At 50.1% G+C, this 18477-nt stretch overlaps 1 protein-coding gene across 1 annotated transcript in view; it reads right to left on the bottom strand.

Annotated features, from left to right (window-relative positions):
• Positions 1-1327: 1327 nt before the first annotated feature.
• The window catches only part of chsy1 (chondroitin sulfate synthase 1), a 40153-nt gene continuing 23003 nt past the window's right edge, over positions 1328-18477 (bottom strand). The window contains exon 3 of the mRNA XM_062471409.1: positions 1328-4276. Within this exon, the coding sequence (XP_062327393.1) occupies positions 2678-4276 (1599 nt within the window). The 3' untranslated portion in view covers positions 1328-2677. The remainder of the gene's footprint in view (positions 4277-18477) is intronic.

Genomic DNA, 18477 nt, shown 5'->3' on the forward strand with positions numbered 1-18477 from the left:
ATAGCAACACAGACCATCAGCTTCATCTTGTTGATGGTGGATGATGAGGAGGGCATGTTCCAACAGATTTGTCCAAGATTAAGGCACCTTTGCTGCCCAAAAGCGCCCCCTTCACCCACAGGCCTGCTGAGAGTATCCACATTGTTTCCCCCAGTTCGGTTGGCCCCAAAGAAATGGCAGCTATTATCGTTAATGAAAACGGCATGTGACTAGGCAGGCCAGGAGCGCCCTGAGGAGGCTGTCTCCTGCACACTGGAGCCACTCCGTGTAATCTTCATCAGCCCACAGGAACAATCCATTCACACATTGACATGATTTTGGTTTGTGTTTCTCCTCTCCCTCGTTGTGCTGACCGATCCACAGAGGCCAGGGGGCCAGCAGGATGGTCTCAGCAGCGCCAAGGGGACCTTGGGGTGGCCAATGGACAACAGTAGGGGATTGTGGACAAATTGGAATAACTGAATCCAGGCACCAGGGTTATGAAATACATCTGATAGGGCTGAGCATATTGCCTAACCCTGGTGGTAGTGATCCATACTGGAACACCAAGATTCAGGGAGTGTCCTAAGCTTTCTAACTGTTGGAGGAGTAAAATGGAGTCCTATGATGAGGGTCTGTCTTGGGGAAACATCACCTCTCTCGTGCCCGTCTTGTTATACAGCAGCTGGACAGCTCAGGTTACCACAGTTTCTCTGGTCGCTCTCGGCCCCAGGAACCTCCAACAGGGCCAGTGAAAAAGGGCCTCATGCAAATGCCAGGATAAGTCAATATTGTGCTTTTTGTGTCTGCTCTGGGACCATAAAGACACACACGGACAAGGGGGGGGGAGGGGGGGGGTACAAAAGAGGCAAGCCGTGTCTAAGCCCTAAACACACAGTCACAGTCACACACAGTCAGTACCACACACACAGTCAGTCACACACTGTCAGTCAGACACACAGAGAGCCAAGAGATATCCTATCTTGACACACACACAAACCAAAGGGGTCTTTTGACATTTCACCTTTGCAGAGATACAAGCTGCCTCCAGACTAAAGGGAGACTGGAGACTTTCACTGCTAGGACTGAATTTATAGAGGAGAACTGAGAGGCCAATAGCAAAACAGATTTTAAAGTCAACATCAATCTGTAACTTGGAAAATTACTTCATACGCTTTGGGATTTATACTACTGTGAGAAGGGAATACTGAGATTCAAACAGTATCTGTTCCTCTGAATCCTTAAAGTACCCCATAAAGCTACTGCACACATGCTGTCTGGCATGACAGTTTGATTGTAACATAACAAATGATAAAATATCCCCAAAAAGAAACACAACTGCAACGTATTAGATAAACATTTTTCCCATTTATTTCTTAAATATAAAACCTTTCCCAGACGGACAGGGCAGAAGAAACAGAAAATATAAAAACAAAACCAGAAGTGAAGACTATGTAGAGAGAGCAGCCATAAGTCCTGCTCGCAGTGTCGGCCTATCTACTGAGTCCTGCTCCTGTGGGTGTCAAGCAGAGGTGTTAGAGGGTCCACACATAGCAGGAGGCTGCAGGACAGCATACCTTCACCTCAACCAGCTTCTAGACACAGGGACCGGACAGCACCTTTCATTCTCACTATTCCAGAACATTCTCTCTGTCCTCTTCATCGCTCGTCATCTTCAGGGTGTGAATTCCCCATGTGTGGTACCAGTGGGGTGGATCCAGGAGAGCACTCATAAGCACACACACACACAGACACACACATACACACACACCCTCTATGCTACAGTACATTTCATTTGTGCTGGCATCCCCTTGACAATTAGACACACACATGCGGACACAACAACACCTAAACAGACTGTGCAAAAACTCTTTGGTGAATCAGACGAGTTTTGAGAGACAGAGAACAGTATCCAACATCTGAGACTGTTATACAATCTTTCTAATATACATTATTCCAGAAAACAGAGAAGGGAGACTGCAAATTCAATAAATTAGACAGCGGAGGATGAATTGCAGATAGGAAATCCAGCAGTTGGGTTCACAGAAGTAAATAAAATGAAAGTCTAAAACCAAAACTAACAAAACAGTGTTATTCGGTATTATAAAAACAAAACAAAAAAAGGAGACATTACAAATCTGAAAAAAACCAAAATGGCATTTTGACATTAGAAAACATTGTTGTGATCCAAGACAACTTCTTAACTGATGAAATGTTTGTTCATATTATCCACCTGTAAACATTCAAAGTCAAGTTTACAGTTAGCCACCGGTCTGTTTCCCCCCCACACAGACAAAGTAAATACTTAAGACCTTGTAAGTGTACTTCACTGAGGTACACACTGATTTCCACCCAGCCATCCCCTGGTCCCCATTGTCTCTAAAACGACCCACATGGTCTTTAATGATGCTTGTAACACGTTGCTCCCATAATCAGGCTCATCGAAAGAAAAATTAACAACAATATTGTCTTATATTATTAATTTATAAAAGTTCACTTCTAAAGTCAAGTCTGTTTCCGATCACTGTCAATGGTGTGTTTTCTTTTTTGATCTTCTTTAAAAACAAAGCATATTTCCAAAATATATCCATTAAAGTCAGTTTTTTTTTCTGTAAAAAATAAATTAGGTAGGTAAAGTCCCCGCTGGGAGAGCCCCAGGGTGTTCTCGTAGTCCTGCTGGTGGGAGGCCTGGCTGCTCTCATGCTGTCCGGACAGAGCCGTTATTGGGGCTGCCGGCCAGCCTCCTAAAGCCATGCTCCTTCTTCTCGAGCCACAGTTCAGCCAGCTGCTGTGTCGAGCCGTGTGACGAGGCTTTGGAGCCCAGGCACATCTTGTACTGCTTGGCCTCCAGGTTGGGGTCGCAGACGACCTGGTGGTGCACGTGCACAATCCCCGTGTCCGTGCTTCTGAACAGCATAATCCCTGATTGGACAAATTTGTTAAAGAGGTCCACGTCCTCCAACCCCCAGCCTTGTATGGAGGTGTCGAAGCCCCCGGCCCGGACCAGGTCCCCCTTGTATACGCACACGATGCCGAAGCCGTAGTGTCTCCACAGGCCCGTCTTGGAGGTGAACACGTAGTGGTTCTCGCTGGGCACCTTGCCCGCGTACACCACCTTGGGGTCGTACTGACTGAAGATGATGGGGAAGTAGGTCTGCTGGCCCAGCACGGCATTCACCCGGCACCTCTTGAGGAAGTCCTGGGTGAAGAGCAGGTCCACGTCGCAGTAGAAGAGCAGCGAGTCGTTGGAGAAGTGGGAGGAGCCCACCTCCAGGGCCAGAGCCCGGGAGAAGGAGCCCAACACGGGCTTGATCTCCAGCTCCGCTCGGGGGTACTTCATGTGGTAGTCCCTCATCAGCTCCACCTGCTTCACCCTCTCCGTGTTGTTGTCCGTGCTGAAGAGCAGGATCAGCAGCTTCACGTTCTGGTTGGGGATGAGGCATACCTTCTCGAAGTTGGCCATGAAGCGGACGAAGATGTCGTAGCGCCCCGAAAGAGGGACGAGAATGTTGACCTTGCTCTCCTTGGGCTCCTTCAGGTCCTGGCTTGAGCTGGCCAGCTTGAACGGGACCAGCATCTTGAGTGAGTTGGAGAGGAAGGAGAGGGAGTCCGAGTCCTGGTTGATGTGGCCGGCCAGCGCCGTGGCATCCATCTCTTCCTCCTCTCTGAACTGGATCTGGCTGAAGGTCTGCTGGAGGTAGGCGTGCCGTCTCACCGGCACCGTCATGGTCTTACCTTTGTGCTTCTTATACAGCAGCAACAGGTCCAGCACGTATTCAGCCCCGTACAAGGGGTTAACCCTGCGGTAGCCGTACTGGATCTCCTTAAAGTCGATGACTCGGCCCCGCGTCTTGGCGTTGGCGTTGATCATCTCCATCACCTGCATGATGATGTCGTCCAGGGCCAGCTTCTGGGAGGAGTCCATGCCCCGGCGGGGGGGCTGCCCGTCGGACGCCGAGAACAGGTACTTCCCCGTCAGGAACTCCCACTCCAGGACCTCCTCCCTCTGGTGCGGGTGGAAGCGCATGAAGGACGGGGGCACGCCCAGCTGGAGGTCCTCGCGGGCCGGCTCGGCCGCCCCGTAGCGGCCCATCTGGACGATCTCCCGGTGGAGCTGGATGGTGCGGTGCCGCAGCTCGGCGATCTTGCGGCTCAGCATGTAGCTGTGCAGGCGGTACTGGTACGGGGGGTTCTTGTTGGGGTGGAGGGTGATGGCGCGGTGAATCTTGCTGTTGTGGAGGTCCCGGATGTAGCCCTTCTTGTTGGGCTCGTAGTTCTCGTAGAACAGCTGCTGCATCTAGTGAGGGAGACGGACAGGAAGAGAGGCAGCATGGGTTAGTGAAAAATCCATGTGCCAACTAACGCTTAACACCATCAGTGATCACATGATCAAGATAGGTTCACATGCACAAACACACACACAAACAGTATGGTCACTTGGGAAGGGATCCAATTCATTATTAAATATTAGAGAAAACAGACAGCATACGCCAAACTGTTCTGGAGTATAGATTAGCTTGCTCTAATTTGGACATAGTGCTAATATGGCGGTTATATCTGTAGCTGTATCAAAACCTCCTCCTGACTTGATCACTGTATTAAGGCTACAAGGAACTCAATGTGCTCAAATATTGACTCCTTGTCAACTCCTATTGGTGGCTCAGTGTTTTCTGCGAACCCGTTGAAGTTTTACAAACAAAATGTTCCCTGACAACACAGGAAGTAGCATGAGTTAACTGTGGGACAGCTGCTCGGGTCTGACTGGCTGGGAGTCAGCCGTGGCTGGGAGAAGGAAGGCTCTGTTGTTGCCTCCTCATGAAGAGAGCATCAGAGAGCCAGAGGTCTATTTGCGAACGACGCTGGCGCTTAGAAAGACCAATTTGAGAGGACAGCTCTGGAATGCAGCCACAAGCCCACTCCCCGGGGAAACGCAATACACAGAATCAGACAGGCCGGGCCTGAAAGCCCTGGAAGGCGATATCTGAACCTCTATACAGTCACAGGAACTGACTGAGTGGGTCTCTTTGCTTTTCCGTGGCTCTACCCTGCGTTCCTCTGCACCTGGGAGTGGGCACCCAGCCATCCATAACAGGCCCTAGTCTGTCATCAATGGAAGTCTTGAGCAAACCTGAGCTCCAGGGTGCAGGGGTCAGCCATTACATCAGGGCCCAGGGCATGGCAGCCTTAGTGGGAATGTATTTATGGGTGGTGGTATTCCTTCCTCCATTAAACACGTGTACAGCAGTAGTAGTGTGGGCTCCCCTACTAAAAGGCCACATGCAGAAGTGAAGTCTGGTGTGTGTTTGTTTCGGGGGTGAGGAACACCTCAGTATATCTAGCTGTGGCTGAGAGACCACAGAATGTAGCACACCGTTTTAGACTCATGAGAATGTCTCATGAGTCTGAAACGATGCCCTTCTCTTCGTCTCCTCTCCCTTCCTCAGCATGTCCGCCTGAAGACATGACTCACTTGTTTAGGGACCTTTTCATCTCATCTCCCTCCAATCAAACTAACGGATTCAACACAGTGGTCTTCCACATCAGAGCACAATCAATATGACTTTCATTCCATCAACTGGAAAAGAGGCCTCTTTAAAGACATCCCTAGCAAAAGACCATCTTCTCTGGCAACAACTCTGAGAGTGCACAACTCTCCTGAAGTATTCATAATCCGTCTCTCATACCCAGGTTTCATCTGCTCTCAGGACCTGTTATCTCCTCCCCCAACATTACATTTACATTTAGTCATTTAGCAGACGCTCTTATCCAGAGCGACTTACAGTAAGTACAGGGACATTCCCCCGAGGCAAGTAGGGTGGAGTGCCTTGCCCAAGGACACAACGTCATTTGGCACGGCCAGGAATCGAACTGGCAACCTTCTGATTAATCGCCCGACTCCCTAACCGCTCAGCCATTTGACTCCAACAGTCAACACACACACCACTCCATCCAAACAAACTGTTTTATCAAACAACCAACACGGTGCAGCAGACGAGGCTTGGCCATGCTGGATGGTGGCCATGCCGGGCCTGTTCCCAGGGACAAACCCACCCTGTGGGGAGATTGCGTTACAGAGCAGTGATACTATTATCCTCCCGCTCAGAACGTAGTCCTCGGCCTAAACAAACACATGACTCTGGGACACAGCTCTGCAGCCCAGAGACTACGCAGCAGCGCTCTGACGAAGGGGGGGGGGGGCCTGGCTGGCGTCAGGACGAGAGCAGGGCTTCGTTGGGAGATGGGGCGCTTCGCTGGGATGGTTTCGTTCGAGACCTGCCAAGGCAAACACCAAACGCTGACTCATTTAATGCATATTAGACAGACAAGTGGTCTGTGATCCACATGACGCGAGAAAATGGAATGAGATTACCACACGGAAAAACCTCTCAGGTGTTAGAATGTGAGGGGAAGATGGAAACGCTCCAGGGCACAGCACAGGGGAATATCTCCCTGACCGTGTTATTGATTCAGATTATTATTGATTCAGATTATTAGTAAGAACTGAGGTATGGCATGGGAGGCCACAAACAACAGCCCAGGGGGCAAACCACAGGCAGTTAAGAAGTACCATCACATGATTATACCCTGTACCACAGCTTTGATTTACCGTAGTCAAGAAAACAAACTGTGACTAGACATGATTATTGTGCTGCATGGTTGTATTAATAGTAATTATGGATTTAAAGCCACCCTGCCCCCTCCCAATGAGACAGGCTCGGCAACCATAGACATGTTATTGGTGGAGGACGTGGATGAGTCTGGGATCTGTGTGGCCTCCGGTGATGGGACTGAGCCTGTGTCGCCTCCACAGTGGATCTGTGTGGCCTCCGGTGATGGGACTGAGCCTGTGTCGCCTCCACAGTGGATCTGGGTGGTTGTTCATGTTGCAAGTGGCCAGCCCAAGGGTACATCTAAAAGCTGAGGTGTGACCATAAATCATGGCCCAGTGGCATTAACAGCCCCCGCTGCTGAGTCAACAAGCTGGCTGAACCACAGAGCTACCAATCCATCAGCACGACGCACACAGGAGAGGAGGAAGAATGCTGCAGAAGAGAAAGGAAAGAGGGAGGAGTACAGAGGAGAGGAATGAAGAACTTGGTAGTAGAGAAGGGAGACAGGGTGGTGGAGGGGAGGCTGGGGACAGGACAGGAGCAGACGGGTCCAGGCGAGAGGGACAGACGAGTGAAGCTTCATCGGCTGCATTTAATCTGCAGCACAATACAGACACCCGAGGCCGGATGAGCCATGCAAATCTAATTGGAGACGCCATTATGCGGCTGTAATTGGCTCCTTTGTGGTGCGAGGTGGTCTGTCCAGAAGTATTTGTCTGCCCGTGGAGCTGCTTCTCACACCTATGGCAGCAACACAATGAGCCTGAAATCAAAGTCTGGCAGGACACTGGCTGGATAGACTACCTCCAGTGGCAGAGTGACACAAGATGACTTCATCAAGCTAGCCTGCGCTCTGGAGGAGGGGCGGCTGGAGCACGTCTTGTAGATCAATAGGCCTCTGATCCGCAATGTCCCTCCTGGTCCTGGCTTCACACTCTAGCACTGCATGGCCAATCTCAACTCGAAGAATTCCATTTTAATTAACAGACGAACTCGATTTCTGAGCAGCTGAAAGATGCCATTCTTACGCAGCAACACTAGACTTCTTGATCGCAGTAAATAACTGTTGCTAGCACTAGCAGGCGACTTCCTCTTCCTGAGAGGCTGAGCTGTGGTCCTGGCCGGGCTGGTGTTCCACACATGCTGTGCTCGGGCCTCCAACCCTCCTCCTCCATCTCATCTAGCACCTGCTTTTTCACTTATTACCCAGCCTGCAGCCGGCTGACTGGCAGGAACCCTCCCTCCCTCCTCCCTCCAGACAAACCTCACCAGCAGAGGATTGTGTTGCCGCCACACTGAAGAAGTTAAAAAGGTATTATCCCGAACTGGATCCAAAGACTTTCTCTTTGCATCACCGGGCCTACTAACCCACTCCCAGTGTGAAGACTCACCAGTGAGTTCTGAGGCACAAACCAGAGCAGCAGACTCAGCAGGAACAGATAAAGTGGAGAGAAGGGCGAGGTCTTGGGCCAGGTCTTGAGAAATACTCATTTGCATATAACGTAGCATCTAACCGACGCCGACACGCCGTCTAGGGCAGAGGCTGCAGTTCCAGCTCAGGATATTGCTGTGGCAGCGGTCAGGATATGAGGTTTAAACCCAGACCCAGAGGGGCTGACTCCAGGCCTGGGGCCTACTGGAGAACACTGCACTCTGGTCTGCTGAGGCCGGACCCGCACGACAAAACACCAGAGAAATGAGCACTGGTGTCTCGCTAGCCTTCGCAACAATCACGTCAAACATGACAAAGAACTACAGACCATGTCCCAACAAGTAGTCCTTGAGGTTTGGCTGTTTCGGGAAAAAGTGAAGTGTCTTTCCAAAGAAGTCCCTTCCTCCTACCCTACCCTATATCTCCTGATCCACTTAACTTGACTTTCATTTTCAGTGATTCACATCAGTGTGTGGGTGAATGCCAGGCGCAAGGGTGTATGTCCATTGTATCATTGCAGAGTAATCCAGTGCATGCGTTAACATGTTGCTCTGCAACCCCGTGCGTCAGTATGACAAGACATGAAGCAAGACTCCTTCTTCTGCTGTGTCATCTTGCAGTAGTAAAGTGCGTTCATGATCGTTCGTGCATTCATGATAAAGTTCACAGGCTTACAACAGTGGCCTGCTTGTTTCAGTCACACGCAAACCCATGATCACATGACTTATGTTTGTGACGCCTCTGTCTGTGACGGTCTCCATGTCAGTCACACACACACAGATTTCAAAACCTGCATTCCAAAATGGGTTTTAGTGTAATCAAGTCAACAAGCAGCGTGAAATAAGCAAAGCTTGGCAAAACGATTAAGCTGGAGGAGGGTGTTTGTGTCTAAATATGCCTGCGGTACTGCTGTTCATCTCTTTTAATAATCCCTCATTCATGGACCAGTCTCAATGCTCCAACCCTCACTTCCTCTTCTCAGCTCCTAGATTTGAAGAAAGTTGTCGTGGAACTAATCTCAGCTAGCTGCTATCATTCCTCCACCCCTCTCAACAAGACAATGGGTACATTTTGTGAGGATGTGCGTCTGTCTGCCAGGCTAACCCATTCCCAAGTGAGACACCAGTCACTGGGCCTCTTACCAGAGCAGTCCATCTCCCAGGTCATACAACAGGCTCCTCTCAGGGTAGCCTGTCTGAGGGACTGAATGGATGTCAATCACATGGCTCTGTGAGGCCTAACGCCTAAGCCCTAAGCCCTTGGAACAGGAAAGTTAGTACTGTAGCAGGTCTAGCCTACATAGATTTGACATCGCTCAAAAAGGAACAACAAGCAGGTACAAGCTATGGATTCCATGATGGCTTAATGCAAGAAGCAACCACAGGAAAATCAATAGACACCCACAATCTCTTAGCTAAAACCCTTTGACGGCTCCACACCAATCATAGCTGTGGAACCCAATAAAGCTTATAGGACAGTGCAGTATCCCAGAGGAGAAGTGCTGCCATATCAACAAAGCAGCACAAACTGAAACATGTGTGTGTCAATATCCTGCTGCAGTTTCCTCCCCTGGGATCCTGTGCTCTCACCTTACAGCCCCTGACTCCCATAGGTGGGCTTCTGAGGGGGAGACGCTGCAGCTTATTGAGACGCAGCCCCAGTTCTGAGGGGGAGACGCTGCAGCTTATTGAGACGCAGCCCCAGTTCTGAGGGGGAGACGCTGCAGCTTATTGAGACGCAGCCCCAGTTCTGAGGGGGAGACGCTGCAGCTTATTGAGACGCAGCCCCAGTTCTGAGGGGGAGACGCTGCAGCTTATTGAGACGCAGCCCCAGTTCTGAGGGGGAGACGCTGCAGCTTATTGAGACGCAGCCCCAGTCATCGAGATAAGGGACGTGTCACTCAGCCCGGTCCTATGAGCTGAGCTCTGGTTACCCTGGTGTGCTAAGGGGGATAATGAGGGAGGAATCTGGAAAACGCCCTTGGGTTTCTGCCTCCAGTGGGAGCGAGGCAGGCCCCCCCGGGTGACAGGAATAAGAAAGGCCACTTTGTTCCCGTCTGACATTCCTTCCTTTGACATGTCTTCTTTAAGTCAGTCAAGAAGCCTCTGGGCGAGATGATGGCAGAGATATGTCGCTCGTGAGTAACAACAGAGGAAGGATGAAAAATTAATTGCGCCAAATGGAATTTAATTAATCCTAACCACACTGTAGTCCACCAGGTTTTATATGGGCGCAGATGGGGAGGGGGGAAACTGTGAAGGCCACTCTGCTTTTACTGTCTCAGCATTTCCCCCACCCTGGGCTTGAGTTAGCAGGAGGGAACACGCATGGCAACCACATCCTTGTGGCCTCTCTCTCTCTCTCTTTCTCTCTCTCTCTCTCTCCTGTGTCAGCTCCACCGCTGCTGACGCAGTTGTCGGCCCAGCAGGCAACAGATATGGCAGCTTGTGTCTTGCCTGATGCCACAAACAGGCACGCCTAGGCCTGACCACGCCCCCCACACACGTCACAGGATGTGATGCGTTCATCTGCTGAGCACATTCTCTACCAATACTACCCAAATCCAGCCCCATTCCGCGTTGCCAGGAAAAACGCTTTCCTACCAGTCAAGCACATCATTTATAGTCAAGTGCCTGGTAAAAGTAGAATACACATTATAGCACATTATGTATTTGACTTCTCCTGGTGTGCCCAGGCCCAAGTCCCAGACTGCTGACTGGAGGATTAGCAGATTAACTGAATCCATCCAGGCCTCCTTTCTCTAAGGCAGCAGTGTCGTATGAGGCAGGCATCCAGGACTGGCTAGGGTTGGAAACATCTAATGCTCTGAATATGAATAATCATATTCAGTCATTATTCATTCATGATTTATTAATCTTCCTTCTCCCTCTCACACAACGTCCTGAAGTGGTCGTGAGAGGGTCCACTCAGGGACCAGTGGTTCATGCAGTGGGACGCTACCACCAAACAACTGTACCATTAAAAGTTAAGATAATCCAACAGAGATATGGATTTTACTACACTGAGGCGAACAAGTCTTCTAAGCATCTGGTATTGATTCACCTTAAGCCATTTCCTTCTGGAATGGTCATTGTGGCTGTGCTGGAGTGTCATCGAGCCAAAGTATACTACTAAAGGCCTACATGTCAGAGGGTCGGATTCGGTGCCAAGACACAAAACAATCAATCACTAATCTTGTTCCACTTCTCCTATCTAGAATATTAAAGCACACACCAGCTATCTGGACAGATAAGGAGTTACGTTAGAGGGCCCCGTGGCTCAACTCAAGCTGAATGCTCCATCTTCCCACAGCTAGGCCCCGACAAGCCTGGGCCTATCCTGATATCACGCCTCCACACCCAGCCCCCTTTCTGGGCAGGAAGTCTGGATATCACTAGAGGGACCGGGGGACTCCTGATAGTATATCCAAACATGCTGGGGGAGGTCTAAAAAGGAACCAATGCACAACGGACCTAAAATAAGCGCATGACCACTATCTGGAATGGAGAGGTCCTATACCTGAGCATCTTCTATAGGCATAGGACAACATACAGTCCAGCTCCTCCACTTGCACTCAATCAGCACATCCGCAGAACGCCAAACCCAGTGTTGCATTACAAACTGATACGTCCTGTCTGAAAACGATAACCCCTGTATGAAGAGAGCCTTTGTCCTTCTGTAATAATGTTTCAAAACGCTCGCTTATTCTTTAATAAAGTCCGAATTGCTCCTAGTTTGAGAGTGCTGAAAGCAGCCTTCTAAAAGCAGTGTAGAATTTCTACCCTTGGCACAGAAACCACAGACAAAGCACTGCTAAGCGCCGGAGAACGGACAGAAACATCTAATAGGGTGAAAAAAAGCACCATTGGAAATTTAAGTAAAAAATAAAACATTTAAGAGAAAAAGAGAGAGAGGAAAAAGAAAACATAGGAAATTCCATGAAGTTGATCCTATAGATTGAAAGTGCAGGGTGTGCAACCAGGCGTCTGGGAACAGTAGTTAGGACAAACCCGGTTTCGCTACAATACCTGGCCACTACGGGTCAGATATACCCAGAATGCTTCTTGCCGTCCTGTTCGTGACTGCGGCGCATATTTCAGGGCCAGGCAGGATGCCGTACATCAGCAAGGGGCTTGTCTAGCTGGACAAAAGGCCATAACAAGCTAGACCCGGCTCGGATCCCGACCGTGATGAATCTCCCATGGGGCTGAAACGCTCCGTTCTCTCAGGTGAACAGAGGGGCACACATGGAGGGGTCACCCACAGGAGCTCTGCCCTGGCATCAGTCAGCCTGTCCGTCACAGGACACCTCTGACCACAGAAACACAGCGAGGCTGCTGGGAGACAGGCCAGGAGGCCCGTCCACAGGGAGGGAGCTCTCAGCGGAGGACAGGAAGGCTGGGAACCCTTGCTAGGCTCTCTCTGAGGTCATTGTGTAGGCTGCTCTCCTGCATGCTTAATCTGATCAAGCACAGTCCAACAATATCAGGCTCACTATTGTAAATGAAATACTGGGGATTCAACTAAGTCAGTATATCTTTAGTTATTTCCAAATCAACAATGGCAAATACAATAACGGCCACGAAGCACAGAACAGAATTTCCTTCCTGTTCAGATGTACTGAGAGAGCCTGAAGGTGAATGTGAGGTGACTGAGTTCACAGATTCATCTGTGTGTGTCAGTGGCAGGCAGATGTGACTGAGGACGCCTCAGGACCCTGGCACTGCAGGGCAGGGTGAAGCTAGGAGCCTGGACCTGGAGCGGCCAAAATATAAGACAAGGGAGAGAGGGAGAGACAGAGAGAGAGAAAGAGAGAAAGGGAGAAAGAGGGAGCACAAGAGAGAGAGAGCATGAGAGAGAGAGAGAGAGAGAGAGAGAGAGAGAGAGAGAGAGAGAGAGAGAGAGAGAGAGAGAGAGAGAGAGAGAGAGAGAGAGAGAGAGAGATAAACTGATCCTGCCAGGGTGGCAGCAACACACAGGCCTGCGTCACATTTGGTCTATGAGAAGAGAAGGTTCTGGAGCTCCACCCTGGAAGACACGCAAGGCTGGAGGAGACAATAGCAGCATCCAGCCACACCAGCGTGTCCCAGCGGTGGGCTGAGTGGAGACTGCTTGTGGAGAAGGAACCGTGACCTCTGGTCACATACAACAGTGTGATGTACTTGTCGTCTGGACTGAAGCTTATAACATCACTTTATTCATTCATGGGGTTGTGAAACACCAGAGGGACACAAAACCTGTGACTTATCATCCTTACAGAAGCCTGGGGAGAGACAGACATCATTTGACCAAAATAATCAATAAGTAAGAAGTTGAAAAGGCGACTCAGTGATAAATGATCCCAGTGAAGTCTGTAGAGGTAATTACAGGGGATTAGGCTACATCAGACTGCATTGGGGGAAGGTTCGATGCTGCTTTCCTGAGGTAAGCCCTTTAGATGGCCATGTTTCCTTTAGCTACAGGTATTATGCCTCAGACAGAAATTTATTTAACTGAAAAACATAAGTGACCAACAGGCTTTGTCGGTGGGAATATTGCATCACTTGTTACATTAATGGAACATATTTCTCACTGCTGCGAATTTAAATGGATTCATTACAATTTACAATAGGCTAGATTCATTCTGTGATCGATGACATCTTTCACAGCGAGGCAGCTTGAAGAATCAAACGAGGGCTCTTGTGGCCAGAGCTTTCATATTCTCCTCAAGAACAACATGGCAAAAATACCCTGTCTAAGAAAAGCCTACAGATGCAGCTCATTGAAAGTTGGGTCAATGGGTTTTACAGGATTTTCTGATGTGACTGGAGGAGTGTGTGTCCTACGCCTCCCCCTCTGCCTCCCCCCTCTGCCTCCCCCCTCTGCCTCCCCCCTCTGCCTCCCCCCTCTGCCTCACCCTCAGCTATGCCCATCTATCCAAACTGTGGTTCCTAACATGCATAAACATCCATCTTGACTCCTGTCTAGAAACCGGGAGAGAAAAGAGGCCAAACCGTTTGGTGAATGAGTAGTAGGGGAGAGGGGAGAGCCAAGTTGTACAGGAGTCTTAAGTGCTTCTTAGGTTCAGAGATACTGGAGTGCTGCCTGGGGACTGCAGGAGCAGCAGGGGTCTGGAGAGCAGAGAGGTAGACAGACACAACCACTGCATTGTGTTGGAGGGGAAGAGAGAAGCAGGCGTTCCAGGAGAGTGTCCTCCATGACTGGGCCAGACATGGCACTGCCCAGGGACAGGGACGAGCTTGTTAGAGGACGGGAGTTTGTCTTGGCAGGGTTCAACCAGAGGAGCCTGGCAACACAACAGACACACTCCACCACAGGCTCCGTCCTCCTCCTCCTCCCTTTCTCATCCCTCCATCTCCCTCCCTTCCTATGATAATACCCAGTGGGATAGAGGAGCAAGGCTGAACAGCCCAGCTGGACTGGCAGGAGAGGAGGTGGGACAAGCAGGCGTCTTGGGAGCAGGCAGTCTGTTTCCAATATCCAGGGGTCACAGGAAGCAGCTCTGATACTATTACCCCGTAATTCCCTGATCACAAACAGCACTAGATGCAGGAAAAGAAATGTCCACCATGGTAGCTTGGCGTACTTTCTATGCATCCACCACAATCAGTCTTGTGCAAACACACCCCTGCACACAAATCCCTTGTCAGGTGTACAAACTACAACCATAAATAAACTAGGCTTTGTTTACCCTCACACCTGCCAAGCAAGGTGTTTGATTGTGGACAGTGAGAAATGGCGACATTGGCCTCAACCAATCAGAGAACTTTGACGCCAGGCCTCGGCATTGGTGCGAAAGCTTTTCTGTAGTGATCCAGTGTAAATATCAGATTAGTGTAGGTGTTTGATCTGCCGTGATGTACAGAAAGGACCTGTCTGTCAAAGCCCTACCTCAGGCCCAGGGCAATCAGTGAGGCCCAGGAGAAGGTAGGAGACTAGGAGCTGACAGCTCCTTCATTACCGCCTCTCACCGGAGGGAGGATCCTCCAATGAAACCCTCCTTGACATCAAGGCTACAGACTAAATTAAAACCCTCCATAAAGAAAACGAGGAGTAAAACTGGCAGATATTGGTTGTATTTCTTTGTGTTGTCGATGGTAATTACAGCCCAGCGGCGGTTGTGCAGCATGCCTGTGGACACATGGTGGTCCAGGGAGCTAGCATTTAGCGAGCGCCGCCCAAGGCAGCTGGAGGAAGGACAGGAACTGCAGCGTGGGAGTAGGAAAAGCATTCAGACAAACGTTTAAACAAATCCCGATGATTGAAAGTGAAACGGCGTCAAGTACACTCCTTTCCTGCGTCTCTGCCCTAAACAATCCCTGAAAGTCCAAAGCCACCCTCGTCTAAAGTGCAGCTCCTCCACCTCGCCATGTTTACAGAACGAGCAATCTTCATGGGGGCCACACGAGACTCTCCACAGCTGGACACCGCTGGTGTCTAATGGATCCATTTGTCACTGGCATCACTGAAGACTGAAGAGAGACCAGATGAGACAGAGAGGGAAGAGATGATGAGAAAAGCCAGGGAAAACATTAGTGTCTGAAACAAGAAAGATCAGTGATGTGATCAATGATGTTCTCTTAGTCAGGAAATGTATTATTTTAATGGTAACGATCTATTATGGGCGTCACTATAAGTGAGAGTGGTTATCCTTCTACACACAATGCTTAGAATCCCTAACATTCTGCCCACCTATACACACCCCCACACAGTGTTATCAACACCCCTGTAAGTGGTCATGCGTGGCGCTGCTTCCTGCCTGGGAGACTCCTCCCTCTCCTTGTTGATGAGGAGAGGGAGGGGTTGACGTGTCTTCTGGGATCAGCCCCAGGGTCACATTAACATCCTCTTCAATGACAAACCATGGCAGAGTTAACACGCTTCAACACACAGTGATAACAGCCTCCTGCAGGATACCCTCCTATACGTCCCCTAACGTCTCTGAAAGCCAAACCTTCCAAGTTGAATGCCCATGGGAGACTGATAGGAAAAACATCACAAGCCAACGGAAAAGGCCTGCTGTACTTCTCTCTCTTCTGATTTGTTTGAGTTGTTGCTGACTCATGTCTGGACGCTGTTCTAGTGTGGAAGTCCGAGCAGTGATCAACCAAGATGGCCGCTTGCATGACTCAGGTCTTTATACCGTGCCACATCTGTGTTCTGAGAGGAGAGCAGATCTCCCAGAGGGCCGAGCGACCACACTTTGCACCGTGCTCCCAATGAGCCGCAACCTGGCATCCTGCCACACCCCTCTAAATCAGGACCCGGCCACACTGGGTGAATCAATACTGCCAGGGGCCCGGAGGAGAGGAGGGGAGGAGAGAGGGGAGGAGAGAGGGGAGGAGAGGAGGGGAGGAGAGAGGGGAGGAGAGGAGGGGAGGAGGAGGAGAGGGGAGAAGAGGAGTCGATTCCGTAAGGTTAGTGCATGTGGAATGGCCAGGTTGTGTTTAGAGAATGGACAGTTTGTACTCGGAGAATGGACAGTTTATGCTTTGGGAATGGACAGTGAAGTCCAGACACGCACACAGAGGTGTGCGTGTCTGGACTGTCTGCCCCCCCCCCTCCCCCCCCGAGGGCTAAAGGCAGAGTTGAGAGAACAGGAGGATGGGCTGTGACATGACTGGGGAGGGCTTAGGGCAGTATAATTACAACCTTGTCCTGTTTGATCCTGCCGAAAAACACGGCCGTCCGACCTTCGGGTAGAGGGAGCAACAGCTGCAGGCGATGGCTACTGCTCCTTGTCCAGGTGTCGCCACTCATGGGGCTCACCCAGGGGCCAGCCCCCTGCTCCCCCCCGCTCCTCTCCTGCTCCCCCCCTGCTCCTCTCCTCTCACCACGCTGGGATCCCACACCAGGGCTGCTGTGTGCTCAGGGCTAGCCTGGTGGAGGTTGAGGATGGGAGCCGTGTAGAAACGTGCCTCTGTTTGCAGTGCTGCTACTGAGCTGATGAGACTGGCAGGGCAGGTTTCCAGCAGCTTCACTCTGGGGTTTAGGCGACACGGGGAGGACAGGAAAGCCTCCCCATGTTTAATCACGGAGGGAAGGAGACGAGGACAGAACAGAGGAGTGAGTGTGAGTGTTGAGCCCCAGTCGTAGCAGAGAGCTGCAGATGGCAGAGGCCACTAAGGGCTAAACCCTCTCTGGCGGCAGAGCGGGTGGATGGGAGGATGGAGGGGTGGAGAGAGGAGTGGGAGGATGGGCCTGCCAGGGACAGGATTTTCAGAGCTTTGCGCTCTGATGACAACGCTAGAAGAAGAAGCTCCTCGCACACATGTACACACACACACACACAGCGGGCCTCAGTTATAGCTGTGAACACATAGCTGGATGGGAGGCACCACTCTAATTCCAGAATGGACTAGATCAGATTTCAGAATGTTACCGGATCTGATTGCAGAATTTAACCAGATCTGATTTTAGAACGTGGCCAGATCTTGATTCCAAAATGTAACAAGATCTGATCCCAAAACGTTACTAGATCTGACTCCAGAACTAAATTAGATCTGATTCCATTTGTTTTCAACAATTTTTCAACTGTAACTCAACAATACCTCTTGTTGACATTCCATGGACATGTGATTGTCCTGCCTGATCTTCAGGGCTGAAGGCACCTGGGGATCCTACAGGGCCTGGAGCAGCACAAACCCAGCCTAATTAAATGTGTTTATCAGCCCTCAGTCATGACAGCAAGACACAGAGCTACACAATAGACCCCCTGCTGTGCCCAGTCAGTGAGTGCCAATGGCGTTGGCGTGCCACATGATAAGCTGCTCTGCTCCCCGTAGGCCTGGGCTGCACCTTCAGAGAAGGTTAATTGCAGATTTAATTCAACCTAACAGTGGCTCGTAAAGTCTGGGCTAACAAAAGCACTGCAGAAGGAAGGCGTTGAGATGATGGGAATGAGGCAGGAACTATACTGACTTGGCAATGTGGTGTATGAGACAGAGAAAGAGACAGAGAAAGAAAGAAAGAAAGAAAGAAAGAAAGAGAGAGAGAGAGAGAGAGAGAGAGAGAGAGAGAGAGAGAGAGACTGTGTGCATGTTAGTTCACTGGCAGCTTGATGAGAAAGGAAAACGGCCATTATCATAGGTGCAATCAGCCCTGCAACAGCAGAATTAACCAGAACATGCATTAGTGCATGACACACTCAAAGCTTCTGTTAGAAATGTTGTTGGAAGTTGTTAAGGAATGGGAGGAGGGGGCAGGAAAGCTTCCTTGTCTCATTACCGGTAGGGAGCAACCAGGTCGCTCATATTGTGACAGATTATTAAATCAACACAGTTACACATAATGCATCAGGACAGGGGGTATTCCACCTCAGTGGGTCAACAGGATTATTCACATTTGTGAAGTCACAGTGACTTAGTATATCTGCAGGCATCAAGTAAACAAGACACAAGACTAGGGTACAAAAACCATTATGTCTGTCCTAATGAAAGACAGCTTCCTGGGAGT

The sequence above is a fragment of the Osmerus eperlanus genome, chromosome 10 (assembly GCF_963692335.1).
Source record: "Osmerus eperlanus chromosome 10, fOsmEpe2.1, whole genome shotgun sequence".
In the NCBI taxonomy this organism is placed as follows: domain Eukaryota; kingdom Metazoa; phylum Chordata; class Actinopteri; order Osmeriformes; family Osmeridae; genus Osmerus; species Osmerus eperlanus.